Source organism: Polistes fuscatus, unplaced genomic scaffold, assembly GCF_010416935.1.
Source record: "Polistes fuscatus isolate 324 unplaced genomic scaffold, CU_Pfus_HIC Scaffold21, whole genome shotgun sequence".
Taxonomy (NCBI): domain Eukaryota; kingdom Metazoa; phylum Arthropoda; class Insecta; order Hymenoptera; family Vespidae; genus Polistes; species Polistes fuscatus.
In genome coordinates, this window is record NW_025113098.1 from 775292 (window position 1) to 797159 (window position 21868).

General features: G+C 39.1%; 1 protein-coding gene across 12 annotated transcripts in view; it reads right to left on the minus strand.

Annotated features, from left to right (window-relative positions):
- Nucleotides 1–11521: 11521 nt before the first annotated feature.
- The window catches only part of LOC122517830 (roundabout homolog 2), a 195482-nt gene continuing 185135 nt past the window's right edge, over nucleotides 11522–21868 (minus strand). For all 12 annotated transcript variants that reach the window (XM_043636426.1, XM_043636423.1, XM_043636421.1 and 9 more), the window contains 2 exons: nucleotides 17592–17770; nucleotides 11522–13988 (listed from right to left, as the gene is read on the minus strand). In XM_043636426.1, coding sequence (XP_043492361.1) covers nucleotides 13737–13988; nucleotides 17592–17770 — 431 coding nt within the window. In that variant the 3' untranslated portion in view covers nucleotides 11522–13736. The remainder of the gene's footprint in view (nucleotides 13989–17591; nucleotides 17771–21868) is intronic.

Sequence of the window (21868 nt, forward strand, 5' to 3'; positions counted from 1 at the left end):
CCCTTGAGTTTCTTAAACAGCTTCTTGCGTACATAAGAGTCCGTAGAAAAGTTTTGAACCGGCAAGTAGAGTACACGTAATTCGAAATTACTTCCTCGAGAGGAAACTGAACAACTATCGTCCTTTGTGGTACGAACACGAAATAGAAACTGCAACCGTACAACGTAGGAATCCGTTGTTGATCTTCCTGTTCACGTACGATGAGTATTTCTATATGTGTGTGAGTGAGTGTGTATGTGTGTTCGTGTGTGCAAGTTCGATTAAGAACGTATGTACATGTAAAACGGTATATTCGAGTGAAATATATAAATGCACGAACGAAATAACAATTTTCTCTACGTATTGTAACGTAAATGCGTCGTCTATTATCAATTTCTCTCTCTCCCTCTCACAATCAGTTATGATTCTCATTATAATTAATTATCATGTAAATGAACTTTGCACCGCTTTTATGTCGAAATAAAATAAAATAAATTCACGATCGATAAATATTATGCAACGTGCACCGAGGAGCGTAAGCGTAGTTCTGTGTCCATGGAGACACTGAGATATCATTGAGATATCATCGAGATATCATCGATGTATCATTGATGTCGTTATCGATATTGACAGTTAATGCGTTATCGAAGAGACGTTTGTCTCCTTGACTATTCGACTAGTTCGACTGCATTCGTGCCGCGATATGTTCGCTAGTCCCTTGATGTTTATCCCACAAAGTTTGTCCTGCATGTATAACAATGAAAATGTATAACAAATGTATTAAATCGATTAAACGATTTGCATTCTTTTTCTAACCTCTTCCATAACTTATAATCCATTATTAATAAAATTGACTAATGTTAATGTTCGTATTGAAATGAAATTATAAATTGAGTAAAAAAGCCACTGATTCACGAATAACATGTCTTTCGATAAGTCAGAAAAATGTCTCCCTAGGTATGACATTATAGGTGTAACAAGGAATCGATATCGACTTTTCGTTCCAACACGGTCCAACTCATTTATCAAGGAAAGCCTCGTTAATCGTATTATCTCGAGGAATCATCTTTTCGACGAAAACGGCTGGCTGCTCCCCTAACGGTCTTACACTAACATCGTTTATTTCGATGACAAAGGTTGTGCTGCTATCCACGACGTTACATGTGAAATCGAAGGGGTATTCGTTGGATTTGGTAAAACGAAAAATTATCTGTAATCTTACACGTGCATATATACACGAATAGAAAAAAAGAATAAAAGAAAAAAAGAAAAAATTGTGTTGAAATTTGTGTTGAGTGAGGAGGAACCCACATCTCGTAGTTGTTAGAAAAATATAGAACTTCCTAACAGATAACATATAGGCCACGATCGTATATACGCGTGTCTAAATAGAAGCAATTAGAAGCACATAGAAAAGCATCTGTTGTATGATAAGAGAGGTGTCAACGACTCGTCAAGGTATGTTAGACAAAAATTGAACCGAAGCCTTGAGACGACCCACGGCTTCAAAGTTGATTGACTTCGTTTATTTGTCCCTTAGGTAGTAGATTCGGTTAGGTAGTAGTATTAGGCGCGTAGATGAGGCCTAAACTATATGTACGATTATTTTTTATTATTATAATTTATCATATATTCTCTCGACAACGAATATGTTAATTATGCAAAATATTTGGCGTTGCGAGGACATTTGATTTGAAAATGATTTATATGTCATACGAATTAAGATAGGAAACTTTTGCAATCGCTGTTCACGCTAACAATGCACGAATACATCTTACCATTTGACCTTTTTCCATTTTCCGAAGGTTAAATAGCGAGTATGCACATAAGCACGATCGAGAAGACCACCGTCTACGTGACCGCGATTTTCTCATACTGTATAATTAGTACTGTATAATTTAGCATCGTACTTGGGTGCTCAAATTATGCCCTTTTCAACATTAGGTACATTAATAACGAGTTACGACTGGTGCGTTTGGATCGAATAAAAAATGAATTTTCAATGTGTGGAAATTAGTACTTACATATGTATCCAAGTTGATTTCAAATTATAATAGCAAAGATGAAAAATTCATGTATAAAAGATTCGTTCGCAATCGAGCATGATAAATTCGTATTCGATGCGGTCATATCACTGCCTATGGGATTATCAAGTAAATCTCTATTTTTTCGTTCTGCTCGTATTCCTTCTCCCCTCCATTTCTGTTCACGGTTCTACTATCAAAATTGCGTTAAAAAAGGTTGAAAAAGGAACGGAGAGAAAGAGAGAAATGCGATCCCGTGCATTCGAATATTAGTTGAGGTCAAATTAATAGACGTTATTCGGATAGAAGTCGGTTGGAAATTGCAATCCTGGGAAATCGGCTGTAATTTCGTCGGTCAATCTGGAAATATCGAATCGTCTGATCGGAACGTGGTTAGGCAAAATTGTGGGGCCAGGAAAAAAAACGAACGACGAGGGAGAGGAGGCCGATCTCCCAGGCGTAATCAAATTGTAAAGGTCATGATTTTTGTGGATCCACTAGAGAGAAAAAACGAATAAAGAGAGGGAGAGAGAGAGAAATGGAAAAGGAAAGAAAGATAGGTATCATCGACGCGCATAGACCGAGTCAGAAATCGGGTTAGTTCGATGTGGGCAGCCTCGAAACGACGAGAAAAACTTGCAAGTCAGCGCAAAGAGTATGACCAATCACAAGTCTATTCATAAAGGGAAAAAATGTCATTTCAGAAAGCGGCTTTTGAAAGTGAAGTTATGATTACGAGACCGAGGAGCAATATAATTTTGATTTTCAACAGACTGCAATAGATATATCGAATGAAGTATAAAATAATGAAGTATAAAATGTTCTTCTTTTCTGTCCCAGTCTTGACTATCGAAAATCGTCCAGAATTGAATTGCCACCGATACGAATACGATGAATATTTGTAATTCATTTCGACTAATACGACGCAGCTTAATTGAACGAATCTTGCGCAAGTAGTTTATATGCAAATGTCAGAGCGAATCTACCAATGTTCTCTTTTAAATCGAACCACGATCGAACGTCCGAACACTAATTAGTCGTACATCTTCCAATCGATATCGGCCGAACAAATGTTATTATTCATGAAATGTTATTCGCTCGGATTCTTATATTCTTATATTCGTTATTCTAACATAATCTTTCAAACGTTTTTTTCCAAATGAATTACGAATGAAAAGTCGATAGAAAGAAGTCGATAGAAGGAAAGAATAATGAATTTAGTCAAGATCGATGAACGATTAAATTTAATATCGATCCTATGAAATTCCATCATTAACACTGATGAAGTATTTAAAAGCGTATTAATAAAGGCAATCGCAGCTGCGTGTCGCGGTAATGAGGAAATAATAAGGCACGAGGCATGGGCTCAACAATAATTCGTCAATGAAAATTCGTTTAATAATTTAACCAGAGCACGGAGGTCTGCTTCATTGAGCGCATTCAATTTCATTTGCATACGCAAAAAGGTTTGATTAAACGTGCACGTTCGCGAAGCGCGTGCGCCTCTTCAGCCGTGTCGGATGTACACGTCCCCTCCTACATCTACGTATTCTATATAGAATAACTGTGTGTCGGTCCAACGGCTCACAGTTCGAAACCTTATCTCCGAGTCTTAATAATAGAAAAACAACTATGTTGCATTCGGAAAATAAGTAAATCGATGAATCGCCGATATGCGATAGTAGAGTTTCGGTAAAAGTCTTTTATCTCGATCTCCTTTTCATTTTAACTCTCGCGACTTGTACAAATTACAATGGCGGCAAGATTTTTTCCTACCTTTTTGTCGTAGAAAACAACGGTTGCGCTAAGAGAGAAACGATATCGGCAACAACAGTAGCAGCATTGTGCCGATCCCATTTAAATTGGTCGCTCGGTACGAGCGAGAATACGCGAGCGTTATAGCTATGATGTTGCATACATCACGTAACGCGCCGTTGCCCACGATCTATCCATTGATTTCATCTTCGTCCATCCGCGCGGGGTAGCTACTCCGTAGATTTTCCCATCGTTCCTGTCGCCAAAGCTTTTTGCTTTTTGCTTTTTGCTTTTTGCTTTTTGCCGAGCCACGGCCGAGCCACGGCCGAACCACCAACCATTTCTTTTTCTTCCTGTTTGTTCTGTTTTTATTTTATTTGTTACATTTCAACAGCCAACGCGTGCATGCGCGTGCATGTGCAGGTACCTCGTGTAACGTGGCTTTGATAAAATGCACTTTATCGCGGTAACGAGGCGAGATACAATAAAAAGTAAGCTTTCCTAAAAGGCCCATTGTCACGTTGTACATTCGAATTATCGGACACTCTCTAACCACTCTTTGTATTCTTTTTTTTTTTCTTTTTTATTATTTCCATTTAAGTCTCCTCAATCAGGATCGAAAATAGGATATCGATCTTCCTTCTCTAATAACAGTTGCTGCTGATTCTTCTTACAGTGTTATATTTCATTTTTTCATTGAATAAAATACGAATCAATATTGGATTAATGTAGTTATATATATATATATATATATATTTTTTTTTTTTTTTCTTTAATATTATAGAGAAGCGTCACGTGGCAATCGTCTGGAAAGCTCTTCTTGATTCTAAATTACCAGTTTCGTAGTCTGTTCTAATTTAACGCAAACTCGACTCACCAGGTACCTAACTACCTACCTACCTACGATTAATTTATCCGGCAAAATTTCCAATTCAAATTCCATTGCATGCGTAATTGCCATTCTCGCGACTTTCTCGTTCTTCGACATTTCATACCGATCGATCTAGATTCTAGAATACCTAGCGCGCTTTTAATTCGACCTGCTCTTTTAATCGTTCGCTCTTCTTGCTATTAACGTGAAAAACTGCGATTTTATAGAATTTCTCTCCGTCTCGCTCTTTTTCGCTCGCTTTGCTTTTTTTCCGGATTATTTTTCGTAATTTCACGTTTCACTATTGGAAAAGTGTTTCTCGCGATCGCACACGGACGCTGCGAGATAGTCGTGCTTTAAATGAGAATCCAAAGATAAACTTTATAATTACGAGCTACAGTCAACTCGCCCCAATTATCCTCCTTTCCCACATTTGCGTGATATCGCAACGGAGAGTAAGTAACTTTTAGAAACAATTGCAACGGATAGCGAGTACCTTTACGATTCCTTCAAGATTTCCTATATGATCCAATTAGGATTGGGACAAACAATTATTAACGAACTTGGATCGGAAATCGAGAAGAATGGTATTAGATGTTCTTAACACCTAGGCACGAAGAATAAGGACGAACATAACTAAATTATACAATAGATGTGACGATGAATGACGATGAATGACGATGAATGACGATGAATGACGATGAATGACGATAATGCTCGGAAGGAAAAGGAACAGCAGAGTCGCGGGTCGACCAGATAACCCGTAAGGATAATATTTCTTGGTAATAAAATAGTTCAGGATAGTCGATAAGACGACTACGAAGGATGGTGGGTAGATATATACAGGTGGATATCCTATGTAATTCAGATATGTATATGTGTGTGCTCGTCTACGAATCTATATATATATATATATATATATATATATATATATATAGTAAAAAGAAATTTCTTCACGTATCTCGCGGCTTTGTCGAGAAACCGCCGTCGGATTCTTCGTGGCTTTAAACAAAAGGATCGTAGCCTTGCATAGCTATTCCTTTCTTACTTATAAAAGCGTATATGCGCGTACGCGGATCGTGCTCCGAAAATATGTTGATATGGGATATCCTGCGTTCTTTCATCTAACAAAGCGAAGTAGTGCGCGCGAGTGCACGGACCGCCCCCACCTTGCAATATTACGGGCAACGAAAGCACGGGAAAATGTATACCGCGAAGCCAATGCCTCGCGAAATACTCTAACCCACCTCGTGTTACAAGGAACACAGTGTGCGGAATGGATTATGCCTCCGCAAAGTCAAATAAGCTTATATCGCTCGAATGGTGCCACTGTGCATGGTAAGAGGGAGGGAGAGAGAGAGAGAGAGAGAGAGAAGCTTTATCCTGGGAGCTTTCGTAACGGCATGCGCATGCATTCACATTGGATGAAGCTCCCTTCTCTGCCTGAGCTGCCGTTTGCTTCTTCGTTATATAGGTATGCACGTGCACGCTCTCACACGGCCGAGTCTGTCGCTTGTGAACAGTCGCAAATGAATAGATTAAAGCTCTGATATACTCGAGCACGAACTGCTTCTATCTGTCCACTACGGTGCGAACAGGATTGACGGATAAAGTTGAAATATGTTGTCGGTCTACGTGAAATGAATTTTCCGAACGTGAAATCCTGTCAAATTCGACCTTATCTCGATTATCATGCTGGTATATTCAAATTATAGATATTTTTCTAAGGGTTCACTCGAACGCTCCAAATATTGATGTTGTATTTTTATAGCGGACAAAGCTATTGCTCGTTTTGTTCGTTGACAAAGTGTTTGCCAAGCTACCGGATACCCAACCGGCTCGAGAAAAGTTTCGGATTACTCGACGGACCATTTTAACGAGGCAAATATATAAATCAAATGAAAGAAAAGCGATACGTTTTGAGGAGCATTCGTCGTGATTCTTCTTCCGTAAAGATTTATGTACTTTGGTTCACTCTCTCTCTCTCTCTCTCTCTCTTTTGGCCTTCTTTATCTGCACTTTCGAGACGAAAGCATCGGGGGCTACTAGCAGCAGCAGCAGCAGCAGCAGCAGCAGCAGCTTCCTTTTCGTTCTTTGGCTTTCCCTCGCTCAATCGCATACGCTTTCTCCATAAATCCGCTTGGCCCTACTCGATCGACTGGAAGAACATCGCCTCTTATCTCTCGACAGATATGAAAGCTTATCTTATAGAATTATAGGCAAGGTACTGCCAAGTTCCCTCCTGGAAATCTGCTTTTTTATATAAATGATTTTCCCAAGGCCTAATAAGGAGTTCAATTTTCGTCTGTGCGTATGTGCATATATATTTTTATTCACTTATCTACCTTGGAACGTAATGGAAATAACAAACAGTCCTTGTTTTAAGCCAGTTAAGAAAAAACGTTTTTCAAACCTTCCATTATATCAAGCCTAATTATGTAAAATATGAAAGTAAGAAAAGAAAAGAAAGGATCATTCGTTGAAATACAACAGTTTCCATCTATAATTTATTCTCGGCTCGTAGTCTGTTTACCGCTGCATTACGCGATAGTTTCCAGCTATTTTCGTTTGGTCAAATTCACAGTGGACGACCAAACATTGACCGTAACCAGTGTGCACTCCGCACCCAACTACAGACCCTCTTCGCTTGGTTGCGTCGATTTCCCTCTCTTTCTGTTTCTATCTCTTTCGCACCCTCTGTTTTTCTCTCGGGGGAGAAATGATTTCGCTTGTACCGCAATGGTAAATTGCTAAAGTTTCCGCGTTTTAACGCTCGCAACTTACCGTAATCGACATTGCAGCGTATAATTTGATATCCACGGCGACACGCTCAAATTTTTCTTCGGCCCGAAAAGAGTAAACGGAGTGAAGGGGAGTGGAGAGGTAAGGAGAAACGAAGAAAATGGAGGAAATTAGCATTTAGAGGGCGATTTTAGCGTTACTTCCAGTCAACCTCCTCCCGTGATTCGAGCTTCTTCGAGCACCACTTTTTCTCTTATGAAGATGCGACTTTAAGGGTCCGAAGGGGGAAGGGGAACTCAAATATTCCTTCCTCAAACTATTTGGTCTCCGAAAACGGATCGATCTCAAGCTCCTTTTTCTTCTTCTTCTTCTTCTTCTTCATTCTTTTTCCTCTTATTTTTGTGAATTTCTTACGAGATGATCCTTTCACTGAAACGATTCATCGTCGTCTTTTAATTATTCTTTTTTTCGGTTCTCTTTTTGTTCGATTAGCGAAAGAGAAAAAACAATAAGTCTTAAGTTTCATAATTTAGAGAGAACCTTAGATTCTCCGATTACTATTATACTAGTATACTTTATCGAAGCACAGTGAATTTTGCTACTTTTTATTGTTCGTTGGCTTGTGACGTTTAAACCATTCGAGAGCTCATTAAAGTCTTGAACGTAATTGCAATTAACCGCCAGTTACAAGACGAGCCTTCGGCAATTGCGAAAGGATTTTCCTGTGATCATTTTCTTCGATATATATTAGCAAACGTGCGTTCAAATTGTCTCGGTAATTGTATCGAAAATTATCCTTACGCGAAAAGAGAAAAATGTTCTCTAGACAGGAAGGTAGGTAGGTAGATAGGTAGGTAGGTAGGTAGGTAGGTAGGTAAGTACTTAGACTGGCATTAATAAAATCGAGAGGATTAAATATCCAATTATGACACCTACTTACCAAGTGTACAAGAGAATTTACATCGAGTATTTTCATTTTAGTTTGATGAGTTTGCACCACACGTATACGGCAGGATGATATTTTCTTGTAAATAAACATCGTAGAAGCATATTTCGAACTTGAGAACGTGTCAAAATCTATGTGTTCTCGTTTACCGAGGATAGAGAAGAAGACGACGAAAATACGCAAACGCGGCTTTAAAAACTCGGTTGTCTTATCGCATGGAAGGTAAGGAACTAACCGAGCGTTCCTTTAACACCAGGATTTAAAGCTTTTCCCGTCAGTTGGGAAGAAAAATTTGACCACGAACATAATCGACGAGATAATGATTTATTCCTTCGTAAAAGGAAAAAGAACGAAGACAAAATAATGTTTCCTCGCAAACTACGCGATGTTGTTCCTTGCCCGAGAACCCTTAGAATCGCGAAGGGACGATTTCTGGCTAAACGAAAGGGAGAAAATAAATAAATAAATAAATAAGTAAATATATAAGTTAATAAATGTGGAGAGAGGAATTTTGAGAAAAGAACGAGGGTGGGTGGTGATACTCGAAAGAGTAGTTTTCGTGCAGATAGCGCAAGAATTATGGCTTCGCCGGTGGGACCAGCCGAAGACCGACCCTGGAGACCGACCCTGGAGACCGACCCTGGAGACTGGCAGAAGAAAGGGGCAAGGGGACGGTTTAAATCCTCCTCGGTTTCTGCCCTTACAACTCCGTAATTTTTACCCCTCCGAGAAGTTAAGAGTAATTTACTAGCTCCGCGTAGGCGTTATTCGCTCTTATTCCCTGGCTCTTTGTGTCTACGTTCTCCTTCTCTCTTTTCTATCTTTCTTTTTTCTTTTCTCCTTTCTCTCTTATACATACTTTCCATTCGTTCTTTCTCTCCCTCTTTCTCTCCCTCTTTCTTTTTCTTCCGTCGACGACGTGAGAGGATAGAAACGAAGCTTCGCTCCTCTTGTTAATTGTCTACCTCTGATGAACTTGATTTTCAACAAGAAAAAGATAGCAGGGAGCCTTCGTCCAGATAAATGCTGGCAATATCGTAACGAAGATAGTTAAGTTATTTATTCTTCGTTCTCGCTCGAATTAGCAAGTATTCCTACTGCCGGGAAAACGCTTTCTTTCGACTCGACTATATCCTATGCAAACTCTTTCTTTCTGCTTACCCTTTTTCGTCTTCAAACTGACACATCTCGTATCGTTTATTAATGTCACATACTTCCTTAAAACACGCTGTTAATTCAATTCTAAAGGCTCGTCAAATTAAACTACGCAAATATTACGGATAGTTGTTAATTATGTTATTTAACAATTTTTCTTCTCGTTCCGCTTTTAATTTCGTTAGAAAAAACATTTCAACGTAATCAACGTACGTCCCCTAATAAATTCTTTCATATCCAATATTTCAGCCTATCGTTTTATAAAATATCGATGAGTCAAATAATTTCATTTCTCTAATTGTCAAGGAACAACGAGGAACAAAGAGAAATTAACGAAAAGAATAAAATAAAAAGAAGCAATAAAAGCTCGCGCGAAAGATATTATAAATATATTTACTTGCACCTGAACTTTCGTACCTCATACAAGGGTGTCTCCATTGTCTTTTGTGCTTGAATCGTGATGTTTGTTGTTCTTTCGGTCTTTGGAAATAACATCTATATGTCGTTCTCAAGCATGCTTTGTAAATTTTGTTAGTCAAAGTAAGCATTCTCCAAGTTTTGACGGATCAGTGGACGAATTTGCTTTGTTTAATGGAATCGTATCTTTTTGAAAACTTAATCTTTCGGACGAACTTAAACTATTTTGTTCTAGTTCTCCTTGATCAAGATTTGTCGTTAAATTACGCTTTCGCAATGAATTTTGCGATATCAAAGTATATATATCATACCGTAAATAGGAACATTGAATGAACAGTAATGAAATTTACGTTGTACTTTTACGATAATCGATGAATTTAATATCTACGACGATAATTGGCATTATCACTTGTCAACTCTATTAGCGACAAAAGTTAAAAGCGTTTAATCAGTTTGAAAATAGGAAATGTATAATATAATATTTGGAATGAAAATTCGATGACCTTTTTGCGAGGGATTGATTTATTTCGAGAGGGAATCCTATTTCGGATTGACGCGAGGATTAGCACGCTACTGCTAAAAAACGTTTGACCGTTCATGCGCGAATAATAATATTCTTTCGCGTCTTATTGTTGGATCGGTAAAGATGCCGGTAAAGATGCCGGTTCGTTTCTTCTTCTTTTTTATTTGACGTTTTTTTACGCCTCTCGCCTTTTGAAGCCGAGCGTAAGATCTGAAAAGCTGAAATTGCGAATTCGCAAAGGTAGCGAAGGAAGCGAGGGAAGGTAGTTTCCACGAGGTTGGCCATAGCTAACGCTATGGTGGTTTCTCGGTGATTTCTCGGTGGTGGTAATGTTCATACCGATGCCGCGGCGGTGGTTGTGTTAGTGGTTATACAGCGAGACAAAGCCGCCTTGTTTTCTCGTACACAGAGAACGAGGTAGACTTCCGGTAGACTAGGAGAATACCTTTCTCGTTCTTTCTCTCTTTCTCATTTCTCTTTCTCATTTCTCCAAGCTTACGGGAAGCTTGTTATATTTAAGCAGAGCGCTACTGTTATAAGTATCAACGTTACGCGCGTTCTCGTCTATGCGGATGATGAGAAGAGAGTTTCGCGACGGCAACGAAATTATCTTCCCCTTTTATCTTAGACTTAAGCTACCTTCCATTACGAATGATATTTTAATTGATATTCATCCACCACCTTGATTGCTTTTCCTTTCGTCTGCTAATCGTATTTTCGAGCACTACAATACTTTTTAGCTCATCCTATTTTTCCTTCTATTTTATATTTAGATGAAAATGTCCATTCCTACTCTATTATTATATCACATGGTTTTACCTTACAATTAGTTTTCTTAATTATGTCGAGTAATGATTAATCGAATATATCGAGAAAACAATAGCAGCGTAAAGTGAATCTAACAAAGTTCAATTCGTAGAGATGCTTTATTATCAAATTTATTATCAAATTTATGCGGCATTTTTATGCGAGCACGGTATTCAAATTTTAGAATAACAATTTCTAACGAGAGTCGAGAAATGTTTGAAAGAATGCCATTTGTCGGCCTTAAGATAAAACTTACCGTCGAAGGGATGAAGAAGTCGATAATAAAAGGGTTGACACGAGTGTATTGTAAATATCATTTATTGGACTTTTAGGCGTCATCGAGTACAACGAATACATCACGTTGCTTACTTAGAACACCTTACGCATTAATAAAATTGTGTTTCGTCGTTTAAGATTAGAAAAAGAAATAGTCAATGAAAAGGAAAATAAAAACATCAGGTATTTCATTTTGTCTATAGGTATACACCGACGCCGCGTATTGGCTATCGTGCAAATTTTTCATTTCGCGAATCGGATTAAATATTCTCTCATCGGTGATGAAAATTATATATACCTATATATATATATGTATATTTATATAACTGCACTTTTAAAAATTAGGAACCGCAGAACTCGTGGAAAGTTCGCGCAACGAAGCGAACGAATTCGTTAGAAAGGAGAGAGAATGAAAGAGCGTTGAAAAAGGAATGAAAAGGAAAGAGAGGATTATTTAAGAGAGTGGGAGAGGGAGAGATAGACAAAAAGATAGCGAAGGAAAGAGAGGAAGAGAGTTAAGAGTGGATCGAACGGCGAGTAAGTTACGCCAAACTTTTCCTACTAGTAGAAGAGATCAAACAATGGTAACGACAATGTTACCCGATTCTGCAGTAATGGTAACTATCGTTAACTTCGATTTCGAATATTCATCCGGAGGATGGGAACGAACTTAGAGGGAGGCTACGTTTTACCGCGTAGATAAACGTTTTTCTCTTGGGGAGGAACTTCTAAATCGAGAATGGCCGTCGCTTTTCCTCTCTTCCATCCCATTTTAACTTTTATTACCTCCTCTATGAATGAAAACGAACGAACGATCGAACGAACGAACGAACGAACGAACGAACGAACGAACGAACGAACGAACGAACGATGGCATGTGCCACGATGTGTCGGGAAGGGATAGGCGAACGATAACTTATGGCTAAATAAAACTTTATAAAAATATATCAACGAATAATAAATATATCTCTAACAGCGTCACTGTATAATTCGTTCGTACGGCAGATCGTACGGCACCCTATGCATTTACAATCACTATATACATTCTATTGATTCTTAAACTTATGCTAGGTAATTACCTAAAAATAATATACAACAATTGGTTTTTTTTCCTTTTTGGTTTTTGGTTTTTTTTGTTTTTTGTTTTTTTCTTTTTTTTTCTTTTATTTAATTATAATTATTATTAATATTTCGAGTTTTTATCTAGCTTCGCTGTAATACCTAACGAGTTAGTTCCTTTCTTTTTTCTCCCCTTTTATCCGTTTAACTTGAAATTCTCTATTTATTTTCGTTAGCTAAATCTTCGACGTTTAGTCCATGGGGGATACTTTATTAACGGTAAAAACGAGAGGGTGGTTTTTATGTTTTTGATCTGACGCCGCATTTGAGGGACGGTACGCGACGTTCGCCGCTTGAAAATAGCTCGAAACGAACGTAATTGGTCGCCTCGCCCGAATCTTATTATCCCGCATAGAGAATAAGTATACGCCGTGCGCCTGCTCCCTTAAAAATCATCTATACAAATATATACATATAGTTTTTTTTTTTTCTTTTTTATATACGCGCGACGTTGGCTAAAGACAAATTGTTCTTTCAAACGTAGACGACGAAATTTGACATCGGCCAATTGACCACGTTTCTTCATAACATACGTGAATCCATGTAATACGCCATTGTTACTCAATATGTAACACATATCGTTCAATAATATATCCTGTATTATCAATGTTATCATCGTTAAGTATATATTACATACGCGTGTAATAGGAATTACACGCACTTTCTGCGTATGCACATATATATTGTTTCGTTAAACGCTAGTTGATAACCTTCGGAAGAAAGAAAAATCGTGCTTCCCTCAGGGTACCTTTCCTACTTATTGGAAAAACGATGGTGGTGGTCCGTAAAATCGTTCGCGAGGGTTTCGTCGATTAGGGTAGGATAAAATGCTTTATTATCGTCGTAGTTTTCTTAGGACTTTGCGATCGGGGTTCGATATTCGATCTTGGATCGATTCGGTTCTCGCGCGAACTTGTATATTTATTTACAAAGTTTACTTGAAAAGTTCTCGAACGTTTTCTCTTCCTCTTATTCGGCAGTAAAATTCTTATCCTCTTGCTTCAGCCCATAGGCACCCCTCGGCGGCATCGAAGAAGCTCTCTCTCTCTCTTTCACCCATCCACCACCACTAGTTTCATCCCCCTCGAAACTTTTTCCAAAGATCCGTAAGACGGTACGGGTTCAGCGTAGATGTTGCTGCTGCTGCTGCTGCTGTTGTATAATGGCCAAGGTCAGACAGAGAAGGAAAGTCGCTGGAGCCATCGAACGGAAGTGGGCGTGGCTGTATCCGGAAGCACGCGTCACGTTGAGCAAAACGGAAGCGTCCGCGATCCCTTCCGGCGAACGTACCAACAGCAACCATTCTCCGGCATGGGACCACTGAATCGTTTCGAAGCGTAGAATCGCCCTATAGCACGTCTCGATACTATCGTTCTGTAACAACAAAAAAACCAACAACGACGAGAAGACATTTACGAGCTGCTGCTACTGTTCGATACTACCCCCCCCTCATCTCTTTCTTCCCTTTATTCCCTTTCCGTTTTCAAGTAAGAATTTGCGCGTACGGAATATTCCACGCTTGGGATATCGATCTTGTATTTTTACATGCTGTTTGTTCGTTTTTATTCTTACTTTAAATGGCGTTTAAAATAAAATTATGAAGGAAATAAAAAATGAATAATTACGAAAAGGGTAATGCGCGCTTGAATCGTTTATCGTACGATGCAGTTATGCATGCCAGCCAGCTCTAGTTTCCCTTTAACGTTCCACTCGCGTAACATGGCGTTTGAAACTTTATTTCTATCTCTACCCTTCTCTCTCCCTCTCTTCTCTCTCTCTTCTCTCTCTCCTTCCTCTTTGCATACTACGAAGAGGAATTCAAGTACTCGTATACTCGGTCACGCGTGCTGTGAAGTGTTCATTGTTTCAACTAAATCTATTTCTCTCCGACTGTGTATGCGCGCTGGTACGATTAAGGTTTCCAAGTGTCAAATAGGAAACTCTTAATACCGGGTCTTTCAATTCGAGACTCGAATATCTTCAACGTTTTCCTCTTTTTGTCGAGAAATATTTCGCACTAATTATAATTGTTAGCTTAACATAAGGTACGAGCAAATATTTCCAAGTATTCTAATTAATTGGACCACCTCGAGTATTCTTTTGTTTTTTTGCTAATCAATTTGTTAATAAATTACTTTGCGAGAGGGCGAGAGAGAGAGAGAGAGAGAGAGAGTGTTTTTCGGCATGAAAAAGAGTCATTTCTGTAGTTTCCGATTGATTTTCTCAAATGAGTTATATAAACGCGTATAATAGCTAAAGTAACGCGTGAGAGGTTCAGAGGGAACGTTTAGTCCTCTCTTGTTATTATCGTTCTTAATAAGTTTTCTCGTTTACAAGTTTTCTCATTAATATCGTCTTAACAGATAATTAATTCGTCGCGTTTTTGTTAACGTTTTCGATTAAGATCTTTTCGACGGAGGAAGCTGCTGGTAAATGAACATTGAGAAAAGAGAAAAAGAAAGTATGTATGAATAGAGAAAGACTCATTTAGTCCGGGGTGCAAGTGTATTAGCGTATTTTCATTTTTGCATAGTCCCCTTGCAATTTTCCATCGAGTCTCTCAAACGTTTCGTGGCTTTTCTTCGAAAATCGAAGCTCGTTCGTGAGCGAATTTTATCGAGCAAGAAAGTGAATGGGATAAACGAACAAAACGACGATATTGCTTCTTTTTCTTTTCTTTTTCTTTTCTTTTTCTTGTTCCTTTTGTAAATATGTCGTAAAGTGACTCTTTGACTAGGGAAACAAAGTCGATCGGATTTTTAATATGAAACTTTTCAACGAAGACGCATGCCTTTATGCGTAGATATTAAAATTAGAAGAGAAAGCACTTGATTTGGAAGGGGGAAGGACATAAAAATTAATGAAGTTTCTCATTATGAAGGAAAATGAAGATCTATCGCGAGAAACAAAGAGAAACTGTGTTTATTTTACGAAACATTCTAATGCCGCCGCTCGACGAATGAAACTCCAAAAGAGACCAATGTCGTTAAGGAGTAATTTACGAGCAAAAGGGATCATTAAACTCGGTGAATAACATCACGCGTCGATGAAAAATATGAAAAATATGAAAAATATGAAAAATATGAAAAATATGAAAAGTGTAAACTCGAGTAAAAATATGCTCGATAAGTTGGAAAGGTTCGAAGGAAAGGCTTTCCTTCTTGCAAAACGATCTATCACCGTTTTGAGCGATGCTCGTCCGAGGCTTAACTTTGCGAGAACTTCCATTTCCAAGATTATAAGGAAAAAATCGAGGCCAATCTTTTTCGAACGAATGCCGCTCGTAAAGAAATGCCCTTAGGATATTCTTCGGAGCTTCGTAGTTCGACTTCCGGAATTTTTCAAATATTACAAATACAAATACATTTGATCGATTATCTTTATTTCTCTTGGCTATTATTTTTGTCTTGATTCCACTCATCATCGTCATTCTCATGCATTTCGTCGCTTCGTCCATTTATTATATTATATATCGCTCGTTAAAAGGATAAAAAAGAGAAAAAATATGAATCGAGTTGAATCGATCGTCGGTCGAACGTAACCTATAGGTTTATAAGATAATTGATAGTGATAAACGAACGATGCGAAGTACTATGCACGGTTCAGCAGGCAATAATCGCATCTACTCCTCTATTTCGAAATACTCGAGCACAACCTTCAATATTACCGATCACGAGGGGAAATCAATTTTTTAATTACATCACGGTTCATCGATTCGGCTTGATAATTTGATAAACTCGGAATACTTTACATTCTATGTAGAGCCCCGCACGCTCGTTAGTTAACTTTGCTCTTTCGCTAGCGGTTCGGTTAGAATTCTTCCAAAGGAAGGAATACGACTAGAAAATTGCTTTTGCAAAACTCCACTTCCAGGACTACTCCTGGACCACCAGCAGCTTCCTCCGAGTTGTTCCGATCTCGTCGCGTCTTTATTTGGTAAACCGCCAACGCGCGTTTATTCCATTTTTGCATAACTGCCTTTCATATACGTTCGCGTAATTGAATCGAGAACCTTCGATATGACTCCTCTTTGGTGATATTTCGTTTTGCGGTTCGAAACAGACGTTGGCCAACATTCGCGAGATTTTCACATGCAAAGAGTCGCAGTTTCTTGCTCCATTTAATTCGACCTTTTCAACCGACGAATTTCGCTCCACCTTTTTAGCTCCTTCCTTATTTCTTATTTCCTCTTATTATTATTATACTTAGTTATTTCTTGCGTAGATAAAAGGAACTTTGTAAAGGGCTTATCGATCGAACGGTGTATCGTAATACAAATATATACTATATTAGCTTAACGATAATTGGCTCGAGACAAAGCATCGATTAACATCTCGTTAAAACAATTTTCGAGCAACTATGTAAATGATCAATTTTCAGTTTCACTATAATTACAAGCAAAGAGGGAGGGAGGGAGGGAGGGAGAATTGGGAGAAACTTTGTATACATTGTAATTAAAGAAACGAAAGGTAAAGATGAAAAGGAGAAAGGAGGGGAGGAGAGCATGCATTCCCTTAAAATCTCTTCGTCGCATCACCGCGTTCGCATACTTTCTATTTTGATTTGAAATTAATCAAACCAGCGAATATCCAAGGAAAACTCTAACGCAAAATGATAGGCCATGTATTATCGTGGATATAGCGTTCGACTATAACGCTAAGATAAAGCAATTCTGCTCAAATTCTATGTCAAATCGCAACGGGTGATTCGTATTTCATCTTACGAATAAGATCAAGAGAAATAGAGCTAGCATCTAGACGTTAGAATGTTGCGAATTAATTATTCACTTCTGGGAGGGAAGTTGCATGAGAACGAATAGATTGAGAGAAATGAATCACGGAATATGCGAAAGAGAAAGAGAGAGAGATGATAGAAATCAAAAAGCTTCTTCCGCTATATTTGATCCACGCGTACGTTTGATGAAAAACAAATGTAAATTTTTATTTAGTGTCATTTTCTTGCAAAAAAATCGTTTACCTCGATGGCGAGTGCTTGTATTCCGTCCCGAGAGGGAGCACCAGGTACGTAGACTTGCTGCTCGGAAATCCAATAGACTCGGGTGTAACTGGGTTCTGCACAAAACTGGACAATGACGTCCAAGGGTTCACCCTCGTTGGCCGTCACAGTTTGATTTGGTGGATAAACCGTGGGATGTCCTGGAACAGAAAGGAACGACCGTCGTTCAACTTAATACTCCCCATGATCATAAATCTACTCTTCTACTCCGTGCGCTTATTATTTTCTACATCCTTAACATTCGTGCGAAAAAGACAAAAAAAAAACCGGACAACTTAAGGAAAACTTAAATCTGTTTAATTTAAGACGAGAGATCCATTAAGAGATTAAATTTACTCGACGAAACGTTGTAAACTCGATCGTAAAAATCGATTCGTTAAATGGAATAAAATCGTTGCATTGTTACATAAAAAGGTTAGCGTGTGTAGGTGTGTTGGGGCGAAGGATAAATCTCGAAAAAGTTTTCGGAAGGAAAACGTAGGAGAGGGGGGGGGTTGAGCGGCCCTGTTGAACGTATCGCGAAGCTTTCGGCTCCTCTCGTGATCATAAATCCTAGCTTCGGTGGCACTTTAATGCAAAGGGGAGTTGGACGAAGGGGGGAGGGGTGCTTGCTCCCTTTCATTTACCGGCGCCTTGTGCCTCGTTAGCGGTGAAAGGTCGTTCGGTTGTTAGCTCGCTCCTGATGAAACAAAGTGCGAGCTTGAGGATCGGCCCTTTATTGCTCTCCGCAATCGCTGATAACGTAGAGCCAATTAACGACCGTTAGACCGGTTAATAAATCCTTTCCGAAGCAATTTCGACTCGTCATTTCTAACCAACGGATAAGATTTTCGCGTTGGACTCTCGTTTCGCGCAACGCCACGCCACGCCAACTTTAGCCTTTGTTCGCGTGGATGCCGTCGGTTAGTCGTCTCTCATCCAAGTAGATTTGCCGCTTCGTAAAGCAAGCTTTCTGACCTCGGCTGGCCCATCTGTACGGTGAATAGAAGTGGAGCGTTACTACACCCTCGTGAATAATCCTTTGCTTAAAATTACTCGAATATCTTGGATGTGCTTTTTGCTTTCGCAGCGAGATAAGCAGATCTATAGATCTGCATTTTGCCAAATGATTATTGCGAAATTCATGAATATTGCGGACTCCAAGAGGCTGAGACCTTCCCTTTTCATTGCCATTTGCTTCTCTCCGCAAAACATCCCTACGATTCTTCCGAGACGTTTCGTGCGACGCAAATTGTTTTTTATAAGATTTGCTTGAGATTTCTTTCTTCGATTTACGTTGAGCTTACGTCTTACGATTAGTTCTATTTAACATTTTATACGGGAAGCTAGAATTTCAAAGGACCTCGTCAAAATCTTTTCAAACACGGCGGAATTTCATTTGATATTCGATTTTTGGAATGTGTGTCGGCGGGCGGTAGCAAACGCAATTTGTTCCTTTCGCTTACGCACAAAAGGGAAAAGAGTCTCAATGTATTACTATATTAGCCGCCATCCAGGAGAGGATATTCTCGGTCGAACTTCTTATCCCGGATGGTTCTTTAAAATAGCCGTTCTTTCGAATAGAACCTCTTAGCAAGTTAAATGAGCCGTGGGCGATGGCTGCAACGGCGGGTACAGTGATTCATTTCACCGTTAGAAAAAGTTTCTGTCGCTTAGTCGCGTGGTTAAGAATTTTCTTTGATTTTTGGGTGTGGCCGTTGTTTGAAATAGAGAAAATAATTCGAATAGAACGAAAACTAATAATCTCGTGTCGAAGAAGAAGAAGCAGCAGCAGCAGAATTGTCAATAAAAATTGATAGTAGAAAAAGTCAAAGTAGGTCGAAAGCGAATCTCGGTTGAGGCTCGTCGCGTGTAAAATGGCAAGGTAAAACTAAAGAAAAAGGAAAATCAGGGAGGATTTTTGTCTCGTCGAATAATCAAGCAGGAAATGAATATTTTAATGTCGGGGAGGGCGACGTAACGGTGTCGCGTTTCGCTTTCGAAAGTGTCACTCGATTCGAAAGCAATCTACGCGTGAAATTGCCATCCAGTGCAGAAACGGACGAGAGCGTCCAACTAAACGGGGAAACGAATTACTTCTGTATTCGCGCGAACGCGCGTAACAGCTTGCTAATTAATCGATTAATTTCCGATCTCGAGATCGCAAGAGGACCTCCTCGTTCCACCAATCATTCACCCGTTGTCCTCTTTTTGCGCCTCGAATTCCGCCTGATTTCATCGCCATAAGCGAACGAGTGTCCTATTCGTGAAATATGTAATTTAAGTTGCGATTGATGTACGAATCAAAGACGTGACGTGTGCGAGGCTTCGTGTAACGTCATCACCGAACGCGTCGTCCTTCTTCTCATTTTCATGAAAGAAGAAAAAAAAAAAAGAAATCAAGAGACGAATCTTTTTAATAGAATTTACTATCACATTTAGTAAAACGATCTCCTGTTAATTTCGTTAGAAAGGGCTCTCCCTACGTACTTGTTTGAAACGAGCAATTCTATGGAATTACGTTCCTTTACAGCTTTGTAAATACGAATCGTCGTAATTACTTCGGCGCTTAGACTCGAAAAGCGCTCTCGTAGAATTCAACGAAGATATACATATATGTTATAAATTAGCCACGATATGTGTAGTTATACGTCGGTCGAAAGTACACATAAATTACGCGACGTAGAAATTTGGCGCAAGGAAAGGAAGTGTTATTAGTCAAATAAAATAACTTGGAAAAAAGATATTTCCAATTGGTGGTAGCATCGAATTTGACAGATCGTAATATCGTAAGGATCCAACGCGGGAAGTGTGATTCACTCGGGTAGCCGTAGCTCAGGGCGATAACCATCAACACCGTTCCGAGGACCGTAAGGTGGTCCGTGGAAGTGCAGCACATTGTTCGCAAGGGTGGCCACAGTTATTCGTGCATTGTTCGCCAGGTTCGTTAAAACAATCTAATCAAGCCGCACGCCAGCGACTATACCTTACGAAAATAATACGAAAGATCGAGTATCCGTTTGCACGATCTCTACGCGATTTAATCCCAAGGGAGACGATTTTCCTGAGCCCTTGCCAGGATGAAAGTAAATCGCACGAACCGGCGACCAACCGGCGACCAACCGGCGACCAACGATAAACAAAAGTATAATACCTTTTTTAAAAAGAGAAAGATAAAGAATTTTCATAGAAAAATTCGATGTATTTTCGAGTCAGGGATTTTAAAGAGGAAAATAGAACTTTAGTCAAATCTATCGACGTTTTGGTCTTATCAAAGTACCACGTAGTCCAAGAGGATTAAATTAATGAAATCTCCGATAAGTTCGGTCGAACAAAAATCTACTTTGTTAAACTAATACAACTTTCGATACGGAACAATGTGATTCTTAAAGACGAGCTTTATAATCTTTCTAACTTTTTGAACTTTAGGGGAAGGGGAAAAAATGTGGATTTACGTTTAGAAAACGTAAGCGGAGATATAACTGACGAAACATAGTTCTCGTTCGCGGATTAAAATATATATATTTATTATAGTACTACTAATGAAATAATAGGAAGGCGGGTCCCACGCGTTGCTGACGTTGCTCGTCGCGCAGCTGCGCCTTTATGTTTGTATTTTTCGGACGAAAGTGTTTTAAAACTCCGGATAATGCGCTTAACTAATTTCTACTACGCGAGCGAGCGTCGGCCGTGCGTTACACTTTACGGTATACGCGAGTTTTCTTATTTTTATTGCGTGTTTCCGTTGTTAAGCATATGTGCCGCCGGTAAAACCTATGCTATAAAAGTGCACGAAGAACGTGCGCTTTGGATATGAGAAAAAGGAAAGAGACAAAGAAAAGAAAAAGGAGAACAAGAGAAATAAGGGATGCATTATAATCGCTTTAAAACGCGTTTGTTTTTTCTTCGGCGTCGATTGTTTCGTCTCTTTTATGGGCGCCATGGGAAATTCATTTGAAAGGACGCGTACGCATAAATAGCAATTTGCATTTAAAGATAATACAAGTTGATAGAAATGTTGTATAGTAATCGGTAGTAATCGGAGTAGGAAACTCGTGGTTTATTTTTGAAAAAAGGACGACATTCCAGCAATCGTGTATCTCTTGATGAGAAATTTTCGTGCAACGTAAATCGGCGTAAAGTATCTTTCTCAAGTATAACGGACGGCCGATGATGGAAAAGAGTCTCTTGGGTGAGCCGAGAGGCACAGAAACTAGCGGAAAGACAAATTGGGAGCTAGGTAGCCCCTCGAGCTTTCA